The sequence below is a fragment of the Molothrus aeneus genome, chromosome 17, assembly GCF_037042795.1.
Source record: "Molothrus aeneus isolate 106 chromosome 17, BPBGC_Maene_1.0, whole genome shotgun sequence".
NCBI lineage: Eukaryota > Metazoa > Chordata > Aves > Passeriformes > Icteridae > Molothrus > Molothrus aeneus.
The window spans coordinates 5,807,301-5,820,536 of NC_089662.1; the positions used below are offsets into that span (position 1 = coordinate 5,807,301).

The 13,236-nt window shown below is 47.7% G+C and overlaps 1 protein-coding gene across 1 annotated transcript in view; it reads left to right on the forward strand.

Moving 5' to 3' along the window:
* TOP1 (DNA topoisomerase I) overlaps nucleotides 1–11,109 on the forward strand; it is a 65,872-nt gene extending 54,763 nt beyond the window's left edge. Inside the window, exons 12-21 of the mRNA XM_066561549.1 lie at nucleotides 1,152–1,339; nucleotides 1,969–2,113; nucleotides 3,144–3,287; nucleotides 4,297–4,482; nucleotides 5,917–5,985; nucleotides 6,591–6,705; nucleotides 7,411–7,538; nucleotides 8,611–8,705; nucleotides 9,417–9,566; nucleotides 9,704–11,109. Of these exons, the coding sequence (XP_066417646.1) occupies nucleotides 1,152–1,339; nucleotides 1,969–2,113; nucleotides 3,144–3,287; nucleotides 4,297–4,482; nucleotides 5,917–5,985; nucleotides 6,591–6,705; nucleotides 7,411–7,538; nucleotides 8,611–8,705; nucleotides 9,417–9,566; nucleotides 9,704–9,806 (1,323 nt within the window). The 3' untranslated portion in view covers nucleotides 9,807–11,109. The remainder of the gene's footprint in view (nucleotides 1–1,151; nucleotides 1,340–1,968; nucleotides 2,114–3,143; nucleotides 3,288–4,296; nucleotides 4,483–5,916; nucleotides 5,986–6,590; nucleotides 6,706–7,410; nucleotides 7,539–8,610; nucleotides 8,706–9,416; nucleotides 9,567–9,703) is intronic.
* Nucleotides 11,110–13,236: the final 2,127 nt, after the last annotated feature.

Here is a 13,236-nt window from a genome sequence, read left to right on the forward strand (position 1 = left end):
AAGAGAATCAGAGGTGCTGCCTCTGGGCTCATTGGTCCCTGGGAAATAATGAGCAGTGGATAGTCAGTTAAGGATGGCTTAGATCAGGATGGTGGAAAGGATACAGCAATGCCATTAATGAATAAATTGAGAGAAGAAATCTTAAACATCAAGTAATGCTGTTTTTTGAATTAAAAATGAACTTTATTATCCAGCAGCGTGGCTACGTGTCTTGTAGGTTAAGAGTTAAATTAACTGCAATGAATGTTGGAAGGTGGAAACTTTCCCCAAGTTCTCTGCTTGATCTTCTGCAATGTTCTAGTAATTGTCCTTTGAATGAAGGGCCTGGCAGCTTGGAATTACAGCCTTTGGGATCAGAGGGATTCCATCAAAATGGAGAGCCCTTGTCTTCCTGCTGTTTCTGTTTGATAAATGTAGGTGAGCCCTTCAGTTCCTGTCCATGGTAGCTCTTAAAATGGAGCAGAAGTGGCTTTTTCTGTTTCTTAGCTGGTGCAGCAGTGCTGTCTGTGGGTCAGATGTTTTATTTTGAGCTGCAGTGTTTTTATTTTTCCTGGTATATAATTAGAGTTCAGGCACATAAGTATGCAGTGAAATCTCAGCACATTCTTTCTTAGAAGACTGTGTTCTGCTTGTGAAACCATTTGCTGACACAGGCTTGACATGCAGCAGCCTGGAGACATTCCTTTGCCTGCTTTCTGATGCTGAGTTCAAACACTGAAGTCTTTTATACACAGAATTTTTATACATAAACACAAGACAGGAAGTCCAGTGGATGTCAAATGCTCAGTATAAAATATAAAATAGCAGTGCTGTGCTGGGGGCACCCTTGAAGCTGAGATATATGGATAGAGATACACCCCTCTATTGTGGCAAAATAGTAGCTGCCTTCAGCAGCACTGATCTGTTTCCCTCAAATACAACTTTTCAGAGAGTTTTCATGCATTCTTTCCCCTTTTCCTGTTTGTGCTGTGTGCATTTTATGAATGCTTTTCTGGCCAGTCTAATACACTTGAAATGATGGGGATCTGGTTTTTGGTTGGGTCTTCAGCATTAGTTTGTGGCACAAATACAAAAATGCTTCAAGTCTTGGCATATAACGCTGTGTGTGGTGCTGCTTGTGCCATATCATCTCTGCCTTTGGCTTTTCCCAGAAAATCAAAGAGGAGAACGAGCGGCTATTGAAGGAGTATGGTTACTGTGTGATGGACAACCACAAGGAGAGGATTGCCAACTTTAAGATTGAGCCCCCAGGTCTGTTCCGAGGTCGTGGGAACCACCCCAAAATGGGGATGTTGAAGAGGCGCATCATGCCCGAAGACATCATCATAAACTGCAGCAAGTGAGCACTGCACGCTTCACGCCTTCCCTTTGCTTTCTGCAGCTCATTTTTTAAAACCCTCTAGAAGTTGATACTCAAACATGTAGAATTAGGGATGCAGCTTTTCTTGTTCTCATGGATAAGAAACTGAGTCATACAAGCAAAGACTGAGCAAGGCAATCATGGGTTTCATGTAGAACTTTTTCAACATATTTTCTTCCTCACGCCTACAGCCTACATCTGCCTAAACTGCCTTTCCTGCTAGTATTTCCAGAAAATAATTTTCTTATACATAGGTTGCCCTACCTTGTCTTCCATGATGTTGAAGGCTAAGGTTTGGTGGGCTTTTCTTCACTCTATCTAGCCCTCATAAGTGTCCACGCTATTACATACAGTGTTCACAAATCAAAACTGGTCCTAGCAATTACAGTGTAATTCTTCAGCAGGTACATGTTAGCAGCAGTTACATTCCTGTTCTTTGTTTAATTTTATTTACTTGGTTTCCTGCTTATGGAGATAATGCACTTCTGTTGCCTCAGTTCCTTTCCCTGCACTTTCTTTGTGTGATGCTATTTATTACCTTCTCTGTTTTGATGCTGGTGGGATTTCCTTTAACTAGCTTTTATCATCTGTTTTCTGATTCTCTGTAGGGATTCCAAAATCCCTGCCCCTCCACCAGGACACAAATGGAAGGAGGTTAGGCATGATAACAAGGTGACCTGGCTGGTGTCATGGACTGAGAACATCCAAGGCTCTATCAAATACATCATGTTGAACCCTAGCTCAAGAATTAAGGTAAAGATCCAGTTAAAAAAGCAAAAACAAAGCAATTTTTCTGGTCATATTTCCAGGAAGCAAACGTAGCTTGTGGTTAGGAGAGATATAGGAGATATGGCTGTACCTGGCTGTTTCATCCTACAGTGGTTGAAAAACATAGGGAAGCTTCTGTGCTTCTGTTCCCCCTTGAAAAGAGAGGATACAGTTACTGCCCAGGAGAGCAGAGAAATCTGGAAAAAGTCAAAGCATCGTGTTATTTCTAGTAGGAATCCTTTAACCTGTGTAAACCTAAAAGGAAGCAATTTATCCAAGAGCAGTCTTGCTCTGGTGGATATTTCACATACATTTGGCCTTAACTTCCCCTGCCTGGTGTTACATTGAAGTTCTAATCATGGGTTGTTAATTAGTTGTTTGTAAAATTAAAAACCCAGCCAGGCTCCTGGCTGAGAAGGCTGGTGAGGAGCTCATGACTGAAGGAAAATAAACTCCTGCTGTGGGAGCAAATACCCAGTCTGTGGATCAAGTCCATAAAAGCAAGAATTTAAGCTCCTTTCATGAAGTCTTTTTCTGAGAGATTTTTTCCTGGATTGGAAACAAGGAGTTTGTCCTACAAATACAGGAGGAAAAATATCTCTATTCCCTGTGAATTCCTGCCCTCTTTTTGCTGTGTCTTGAATATATAATAATGATGATGAACTGTTGGTGTTGCTTTTGCCTTTTATGGGTATTTAATTACACAGCTGAAAGAACATAAGTGCCATCTGAATGAAGCAAAGGAAACCATTTGTATTTTGAGAAGCAGGGAAGATGTGTTCTTTTGTGTCTCTCTCTAGTTGCTTCCATGGAAGTATTTAATATCATGGAAATCTGAATGACCTGCAGCTGTGTGGCAGCACAGTGTGAAGCTGAGCTGTGCAGCAGCAGCATCTCAGTGCTTTTGTACAGCCAGACTGTTTGCCACACATGGGCTTGCAAAGCCTTGAGATGCAGATTGCAGCTAGTCCTCTGCCTGCTCTGTAGTGCTGACTCTGTTCCAACTTCCCTGCAGGGTGAGAAGGACTGGCAGAAGTACGAGACAGCTCGGAGGTTGAAGAAGTGTGTAGATAAAATCCGGAATCAATACCGAGAAGACTGGAAATCCAAAGAGATGAAGGTTCGGCAGAGGGCTGTGGCACTGTACTTCATTGACAAGGTGAGGCTCCTTCCTTGGCTCCTCTCACCTTCCCTGTCCTGCTGGGAATACTTGGGAGTGCTTGTGTTTGTCTTGAAGGCAGAATTGAGCCCAGTTACTAAGGTATCCTGAGACTTCCTGGTGGGCAGGCTCCTTTTCCTTCCCATTACCTGGAATCCAGAGCAATGAACTATTGTACCAAACACAGCTATTTCAGGCAGCATTGTTTAGTTCAGGCAAAACTCACAGCCTGGTTCCAGAATCACCCAGTTGGATTAGTGGGAAGTTTGTGTGGGCCTTTTGTCTCCAGCTGCTTCAGTTTTCCTGCTGGGAATTTCTGCTGGTTTGTCACCTCTTCAGCATGAGGTCACAGTTGTGAGGTTTTGTAATTATGCTAATTTTTTCACCACAGCATAAAGAAAACTGCAGTTGTGTTGATGCATTTAAAGCAACATAAAACCAGTTCCCAGAGAGCTGCTCCCTAGTAGCATATGGTGTCTTGACTAACTAAATTAACAGGTTTTGTTCAAAATGGCTTGATGTAAACCAGGGAACTTTGATGTGAATAATTCTGGTTTCATATGACCACTGAAGATTTTAAAAGTTAGAAATTGTTTTAGCCAGCACTGTTAAAATATGTGGTTTTATGCAGCCAAGTGTAGCATTTAGATAATTTATACAAGCCAATATTTATATAACCTGTATGCTATTTGAAATGTATTTAGTGTGCAGTGAATAGGTAGGATCACAGAGGATGAGCAACTGAACCATATGAATTGTTTCAAGTAGAGTTCACATGGAAGTCAATTTTTAAAAACTGCCACACTTTTTGAAATTAATTTCCGTCAGTCAGACCTGTCTCACAGTTTGAGTTACTTAATGAGCAAAAGTTAGTAAAGCATGCTGGCTTAAACTCTTAAAAAAAAAGGAGACACTCTCCTCTGGACCCTGCTGTTTCTAGGCCAGTATCTGAAGGTTTGCAGCATCTCTTTATTCTGGGGACAGTTTTAATTCCTTCCCTCTCTTGTAGCTTGCCCTGAGAGCTGGTAATGAAAAAGAAGAAGGGGAGACAGCTGACACCGTGGGCTGCTGCTCTCTGAGAGTAGAGCACATCAAGCTGCATCCTGAGCTGGATGGGCAGGAATACGTGGTTGAGTTCGACTTCCTCGGGAAGGATTCCATCCGATACTACAACAAGGTCCCTGTGGAGAAGAGGGTAAGGCACCCCCACAAGCACATACACACACTGCATTGCACAGAGGTGTGGTCAGCACAGTCTGCAAGGCATTAAGAGGTTGCTTTATCACTGCTCAAGATACCAGGCCAGAAAATAAGTCAATTAGGGTGACATCCTTGTGGTGCGGCACAGCCCAGCAAATGTTGATGTACAGGACTGTAACAGCTGTGTTAGACAAGCTTCCTGGCTCTCATTCTCCTCATCAGAGTTGGTTTTGTCACCTATAGATGCTGGAGTTGCAGGCCCATGTGACGGTTGTGAAATACTGCTGGCACTGGCAGAGCAGCAGTTTGATTGGGGCTTTGATAATAAACACCTCTGTCACAGTGGTTTGGGTCACGTTGGAGCTGAGCCCTCACAGAGTAGATCTTAATCTTGGCTGCTCCAGAGCCTGTGGAGAAGGTGCACTGGTACCTCTGGCCTATGAACTTGGGTGTCTGCCAGCCAAGACTTCTTATGCCATGTCAATTCTTTTACTTCTGCTATCCACCAGTTGCAAATCTGCTGTGATTTTGGCCTCATTTCAGAATCAATCCCTATCCAGCAGCCTGAACCTGGAGGGCACTATCCAAAGAGGGGTTTGCATCTGGCCCACAACTCTGTGGTGTGAGATACCCTGTGTATAATACTGTGGTAATTTCATAACAGCCAGCAGTAAATGTTGGTGCCTTGAGGAGCAAAACAACTGAAAAAAATGAAACTACTGCTGCTCTGGAAATTAATGTGTGCTGGAATTCTTGGTTCCCTTGTAAAGAAGAAAACATATTTTTCTATTTAAATTTATTGGTATCTCTTGGTATTTTTTCAGTTCTTAAAACGGGCAGTTGAGTATTGTGGAACTAGAAATCTTTTTATATTGGGTGTCTATAGAAGAATGTGTGTTGTTGAGAAGCTGGAGAATTGGAGCATGCAGAGCTGAGATTTGTGGTCTCTGTTATAATCAAAGATGCTTTGATTATTCTCTCTACCCCAGTGAGACATGTTTGGCATGAAATTGTATGAAACAATGCAGCAGGGTTGGTTTCTTGGAGCTTCAATCCATGGGAAACGGCTCAGGGGTCTCTTGGGCACAAGTAATGATGGGAGAGTAAGGAAAAGGCAGTAGCTTTGGGGTCTCTTTCTCTGTTAGGCAGCTACACCAGAGCAGTTAAGTGTCCTGACTAATTTTTATCCAAAGGATGAGAGGGCATTTTGATCCTAAGGATGATGAGGGCATCTTATTGGGGAGGAACCTGCAGCACAAACATTGCATTGAGAGATGGTCTTTGCCTGCTGGGAAGTTACACCCAGCATCATCACTGTTCCCTGAAAGCAGCTTAATGGCTCCCTGGCAGTCCTGCTTTCCTACAACTTAGTACTGCCCAATGCTGTCTGGTCTGTGTGCCTGACATTCCTGGTTTCCTTTTCCTGCAGGTGTTTAAGAATCTTCAGCTGTTCATGGAGAACAAGCAGCCTGAGGATGACCTCTTTGACCGCCTCAATGTAAGCACAGAGTTCATGGTGAGGGTGGTGGTGGAGCATCCTGAACAGGCTTGCTCTGCACCAGGCAGTAACAGCTGCTCTGTTCCAGAAATGCTTTCAGTGGAAATTTTCTTCCAGAGCACCTCAAAGCATTGAGAGTCTGTCTCAGTCTGGTGTCTGAATTGTCCACTGTGCCCACAGGTTCCCAAAGCAATGGGCCTTGGTCCTGGTGAGCCTGCCTGGCTCTGACCTGGGGAGGTTTTTTCTGAATTCAGAGATGATGAATGTGTGAGGTGACAGATTTTCACATCCCTGTCTGCACACTCGGCTCTGTGGGAGCACTGTGGTGGTCCAAGCATGTTTATTGTTGCTGGAAACCAAAACCTCCACACCAAAAAAATCCTTTTTGGCCACTTGTGGTACTTGTTGCCAATCTAATACTCGTTGGTTCTTTGTTCACTTTTGCTGTGGTTTCAGTCATGCTGTGGCTATTCTGTTGTGGTCAGGTCTGAGTACACCAGGTCTCAGCCATGAGCTGCACGTCTGTGTCAGCCACGGATCCAGAGGTTTCACAAACACTGTGGTCATTCCTAGTGCTCACTGTCATCTCCTTTCTGCTTCTTTAGACCAGTATCTTAAATAAACACCTTCAAGACCTTATGGAGGGGCTGACAGCCAAGGTATTCCGTACTTACAATGCCTCCATCACGCTACAGCAGCAGCTCAAGGAGCTCACGAATCGTAAGTCTTGCCCCTGAAGCTGTGAGGGGAACAGATCTTACCCTGCAAAACAGATCTGGCTTCCTTAGCTGAGCCACAAGCTGTGTATCTGTTCACCACTTCCTTGTAACAGTTCTCCCAGTGCAAATGTCAGGTAGCTGAGGTCTGACCAAAAATCTGCTGTCAGACAGTCTTTTAAGGTAGTTGAGCAGCTCAGCACTGGGGCAGAACAAAACTGACTTGTGAGCACACCAGGGTGTGCTTTCCAGGTTATGCCTATCCTTAACCAAATCTGTTTGCTTTCTGTTAATTGTCAGGTGCTGTAGATGACAGGCAAGGCAGGTGCATGTGTATCAGCCCCATGTTTCTTGGCTGCTCATGCACAACCCCTGTGAGCAGTGCTGCCTTGCACTTTGCAGCTTTACCAAGTGGGCACATTGCACCTGTGAAGCCCAGTGGTGTCCTGGGCAGGGTGGTCCTGCTGTCCCCTGCTCTGGCTGTGCTTCCCCTCTGTTGAGTTGAGGTGGTGTCAGTGGTGATGAGGAGCATCCAGAAGGACTTGGGGGCTGGGATGGAAGTGGCCAGCCCTGGGACTGTGGTTGGAGTGCAGTGTTGAGACTGGACAGAGGAGGAGGGGAAGGTTGGTTCTGCAGTGGCTGTGGGACACTGGCTGTGGCACCACACCCTGGAGAACTCACCTGTTCACCACTTTCCTGTCCTTCACAGCGGATGACAACATCCCAGCAAAGATCCTCTCCTACAACCGTGCCAACAGAGCGGTGGCCATTCTGTGTAACCACCAGAGAGCTCCGCCCAAAACCTTCGAGAAGTCCATGATGAACCTGCAGAGCAAGGTACCTCCCTCTGCCCAGCTCTGAGGGCTCCAAGGGCTGCATCTCAGGAGTCAGCATTCCTTTCCCTTGGGGTAAAAGCAGGGCCTGCTTTTCTCTGTCAGGAGTTGGTGGTGTGCATCAGATATGGGTGCGCTCAGAGATGAGCAGTGAGCTGGAAGGGGCTTCTCTGAGTTGTCCTTTACCTGTAAAGAACAAGACCAGGCCCCTTTTCTGCCCTTCATCCTATAGCTGTGTGTTCTGCTGCCTTTGAAAATTGAGAGCAGCAGTCTCTGGCTCTGATCTGTGTCCCCTAAAGAACCTGGAGTGGGCAGCCACCCCTGTTGTGTGAATCCCAGGCCACTGTCAGTGGTACATACCACATTATGCCCCTCTGACTTGACCTCTTCCTTTGCAGATTGTTTCTGGTGAAGGCCATGAGGTCCAAAGGGGTTAGGTCTGTTCCTGGTCTGGTTTTAGAATAACCTTCACAATAAGGAGTTCTGGTTTGGCACTGCAGTGTCCCCTGCTTCCATAACACCTAACATGGCTGCCTTCACCCTAGATCCTAGAGCTTGGGATGTTTAAGGGGAGTGGTTGAACAGGGGCTGCAAAATGCTGAATCTCCCTGAATCCCAAACTTACTGAAGTAGAACTGCCTGAGGCATTAACACCTTGCAGTGTGTAGGATTTGGGGCTGATTCCTACTTGAGGGATCAGGGATCATCCTTCCATGTAGCCATCAGAGAGCTGGTAGTGGTGATGGGATGCAGTGAAGGCAAACAAGCTGCCAGGAGGGGTTTGTTGGCCAGACCAAGCCCATTCCTCAGCCTGCGTGGTTGTAGCTGTGTGAGAAAGCTCCCAGCACCAGCTTGTCTTTGGAAATGAGTGAAGCCCTGTTTTCTGAGGGCAATATCTCACCACACTTGGCCGTGCAGTGCCCAGTGGCCTGACTGCTCTGCAGCAGTGGATCTGACCGCTGGTAGATTCTGCACATGGTCACAAACTGGCTCTCTGGGTCATGCTGCCCAGGGGTGACTGACACAGCTGTCAGCAGCTCGTTCTCAGTGCTGCCATCTGGTTTTGCCTCTCCTAGATTGATGCCAAGAAGGAGCAATTAGCTGATGCCAGGAGGGAACTGAAAAGCGCCAAAGCTGATGCCAAGATCCGGAGGGATGAGAAGTCTAAAAAGTAAGGCTGGTGTTAACTGGGCTGTGCAATGCTCCCAGAAGGGGTCCTTCACCTGTATTCCACTTTCCTGGCCTGTGATTTGGGAAGGCTTTCTTTTGCCCTTTTCATTCTGTGCATGAAGAAATGGCCACCTGTGGGGTGCTCTGACCTGTGGTTCCTGTCGTGGTCACTCATGGCCAGCCCTCAGAGCTGAGCCCCTGCCAGTGCTCCCCCACCCTGCTGCTGCCCAGGACCAATGTGCAGCATTGCTGCCTTCCTGGGGAGCCTGGGCTTGCACAGTTAATTAATTAATTAATTAATTGCACAGGCACCTCCCTGAGTTCCCCACTCCCCACTGGAAGCCCATGGCACAGACCATGTGGGCTCTGCAGAGCAGCCACAGGGGAGCTGAGTTACAGGAGCTCTGGAAGCAGGATCACAGCATGACTTGTTGAGGGATACATGGGCTGGTGTGGGAGTGGGTGTAGCATCAGAACAGTTCAGGCTGTTGCTTCCAACCCTTTAAAACAAAACTGCTGCTTAAGATTCCTGCTCTGCCTCTTGGAAAATGTCAGTTCTTAATTGCATGCACTGAGTGTGTTGTCACCATCTGTGCTGACACAGCTGCCCTGTGTGGCTGGTGGCATTGCTTACCTTGAGCAGAGTCCCTCTAGGTTCCCACAGTGCTGACAGGGCATTAGGAATTCAATGCTTTGTTCTTTGCCACCCCAGGACTGTGGAGAGCAAGAAGAAAGCAGTGCAGAGGATCGAGGAGCAACTGATGAAGCTGGAGGTCCAGGCTACAGATAGGGAGGAGAACAAGCAGATTGCTTTGGGCACCTCCAAACTCAACTATCTGGATCCCAGGATCTCTGTTGCTTGGTAAGCCCCTGTCTGGGATATGCTGGGGTGACCCACCCCACTCCTTCACCTCTGTCCTGTCCCCCCACATAGCAACAAGGGCAGGGTCTCTGGCCTTCCTTTTATCCCTAATTCTAACAGCATCTCCTCTCCTGCAGGTGTAAGAAGTGGGGAATTCCTATAGAGAAGATTTATAACAAAACCCAACGAGAGAAATTTGCCTGGGCTATCGACATGGCAGAGGAAGACTATGAGTTTTAACCTGTTTTTATTGAGATGAATTTTATGGGAAAAGGGAGTAGCCTGGTTTTTAGGGAGATTGATAAACTGTGAGCCTTACTTGTCCTTGGATGCTGGGGAAGGGGGAGGAAAGGGGCAAGTGAGCATCAGATAAAACAGCCAACATCTTGCAGAAAGCATAACCTGGAAATATCTTAAAGGAGCTGAGCCAGTTGTCCTATGGACAACTTATTTAAAAATGTTTCAGAGATCCAAATTCTAGCTGTCTGGTTTGTGTGGTTTTTCTCTTGAGGCAGGGCAAGTGGATGGGGGATTTGTCAACCTTCCGCCAGGCAAATTCACCATCACACTGAGAGCGTGGGAATCTTTAGCTACTGTATACAAAATCCAATTATATTGGTGCGTTTTTACAGTTAGGGTTTTGCAATAACTTCTATATTTTAATAGAAAATGGACTCCTTAACCCCTGCCCTTCCCCTCCCCCTCCCGCCCCATTTCAGAATTTAACAAATAAACAAAATTTAAGGAACCCAACGCACCTGTTACAGCTGTCACTATAGTCATGGAAATACCCAAATCTTTTTCAATTTGTCACTTGAAACAGTCGTGGCATTGGAACATGAATTTACAAAAATATCCACCACATTTGTTCAGAGCAAATCATGATGGGAAATCGGCCTCCTGACTTGAGTGTTCCTATTTTAAATGTGAATTTTTATTTCTTTTTAATTATTTTAAAATATTTAAACAGTTTTCTTTCTTTATGATCTTAAAGATCGTGTAGGTTTGGGGAGCGGGTGGGGGGAGGGGGCCGTGTGATGGAAAGATGTGTGTGGAATTTGAGGACAAGTGAAATTGGAAACAAATGACATTCCCATCACCCTTTGTTCTGAACACGCTCTGTACACTTCCAAGAATTATCTACTTTTTAGGTTTGTCAGACTGTTTTACCTTTCCCCCCCTCCTTTTTTTCTAAGCCCCACTCCCCTCTTTTACTTGAAAGATTTTATTGTGTAAAAAGAAGTTTCACAGGTCAATAAATTTCGAGGGAAATGAGCATTGGTCCAAAAAAGGAAAATAATCAAGATTTTAGGGCTTTTATTTTTTTCTTTTGTAATTGTGTAAAAAAATTTTAAAAATTAAAAAGCAGAATTTTAATGTGAAACCTTTTTTTGCTATAATCATTAGTCTTAGAGGCATTGTTAGCGTAGTGTGTGTGCAAGACCATTTCCTGCAGCCTTTCCTCAACAAGTATCTTCTATTTTTATCATGAATTCCCTTTTAATCAACTGTAGGTTATTTAAAATAAATTCCTACAACTTAACTGAGTGTTGGTGTCTCTGTGTTCTTTCACCTCTGGTCCTGGATGTGAGGCCCCTGTGGTTACTGGGCTGGGGGTGCAATTCCTGTTCCCAGCCCCAGCAGGAATTCCCTGAAGGATGTGCCCATCCCTGCCTTGCTGTGGTTGTGCTGCACCCTCTGTGTTGCCCACTGTGCTTTTCCATGCAGGCACAGCTCACAGTTTGCTTTGTCCTGGGAGAAGCCCTGCCCAGGAGAGCAGAGAGCAGGAGCAGGGGATGCAGTGACCCCAGAGCTGCTCGTCCTGGTTTCTCTGCTGCCTTTTACTCAACCCCAGCCCTCTGCACAGAGCAGGATGGAGAGAGAGCAGCTCCTTCCCCTTCATGGCTGGGAAGGGCAGGAGGCTGGGCAAGGACAGGTGATGACAAGGGCAGGGGTGATGATGCCAAAGGTGAAGGCAAGGACAGGTGATGAGGCTGATGGATGCATTCTCCTCCCTGGCAGTGGGAGCAGCCCTGGCCTGGTGTCCTTGGGCATTGTGGAGCAGACACAGCCCTGGCTCCTCTGCAAGCAGACACAGCCCTGGCTCCTCTGCAAGCACCTCCCCGTGACCCCAGAGCTGGGGAGGGCTCCCAGACCCCCAAGGGTGGCTGTGGGGTCAGGCTCAGCCAGCCCTGAGCAGGGCTCCCTGCTGCTCACTGCGATCTTCCAGGCACTTTGTTGTGGCTGCACAAACTTGGAGTTTGGCAGGAGCTGCTGTTTGCTCTCTGGGGCCTTTCCAAGGTGCAGTGGTGAAAATGCCAGCAGAGAGGGAAAGGGGTTCATTGTGCTCCCAGCCTGCCCGTGCCTGAACAATGCAGCCTGTAAAAATATCATTTCTATTTATACAGCCCTCCCTCCTTCCCGCCTGCAGACCTGGCCCAATTATCCCCTATCTTACAAATTCCAGTATCTTACACCACTGAACAGGGAATTGTGGAATGCAGTGGGAAGGGATGTTCTCTCACACAGGGGTTCCCCCACCCCAGCATTGCTGCTGGCAGATCCACCTTTCCCTGGGCATGGTGGGGTGCTCTGGCCAGGCTGGGAGATCTGTGTCTGCCTGGAAGTGTAAGGCCAGGCTGATGTCCAAGGCTGGAGCGTGTTGTGCCTCTCTGTCAGCAAGGAGGAGAAGGATGTTGGTGCAAAAATCACCTTTGAAAATGTACCCAGCTCTGGGGAGCACAGGCTCTGTTCTGGGCAGGGGGCTGAGGAGGGTTTAATCGGTGGTTTTGCCTGTGGCACAGCAGGGTGAGGACCACACACCCCACGCTTTCCATGGAGAATTCCCAGACCCCACTGAGTCACTGTGCAAACAGAGAAATGGCCACAAACGTGCCACATCCTGTCTTGCATCCCTCCGCTGCTGCAGCGCCTGTGCTCGCCTGCCCCAGTGCCACCACCCCCGCAGCAGGGCCTGTGTGTGGCAGCCAGGGAAACTGAGGCAGCAGGGAGGTAGGTGGAGAGGGCACAAACGTAGCTTTGAACTGCATCTCGTGCAGCACAAACCGATGGATAGGGCCTGGCGGCCGAGGGGAGGTGCAAAACCCTGCAGGATGCAGCCCCATCCCCCTTGAAGTCTTAAGGATTCCAGGGTTGAAAATTGAAACCAGGTGAATGCGATATTAAAAACGCGTGTGCTCCCTTGTGCAGCACTGGGGAGCGGGGACAGGGAGCCCGGAGCTGCAGCGGGTTTCTCACGGGCTGCTGGTGGTTACCCAGAGGGAACAAAGCAGTGCCTGCAAGGGGCAGGGGCTGTGCGGGAGGCAGCCTGCGGGCACGGCTGTGCCCGGCCCCGCGCCTGCATCCGCAGCGGCTGCACAGCCGCGGGCGGCTCCGCTCCCCATCCCGGCACAACGCTGCGCTGCGTCTGCCAGCACCGGCCCGGGCAGCTCCGCACCGCCTGCCCCCAGGGCTCTCCACATCCTGCTCCCCGCAGCACCACGGAAGCTCTTCCCCCGTGGTGATTTGCTCAGCTGGTGTTGTCTTTACCCAGCGCAGAGCAGGCAGAAATGAATAAATAACCCTGAGAGAGGCATCTCTCCCAGGGACTGCAGCGCTTTGGTTGAGAGTCCGGCACCTCCTCTCAGCGCGTAGTCCCGGGGCAGGAGGG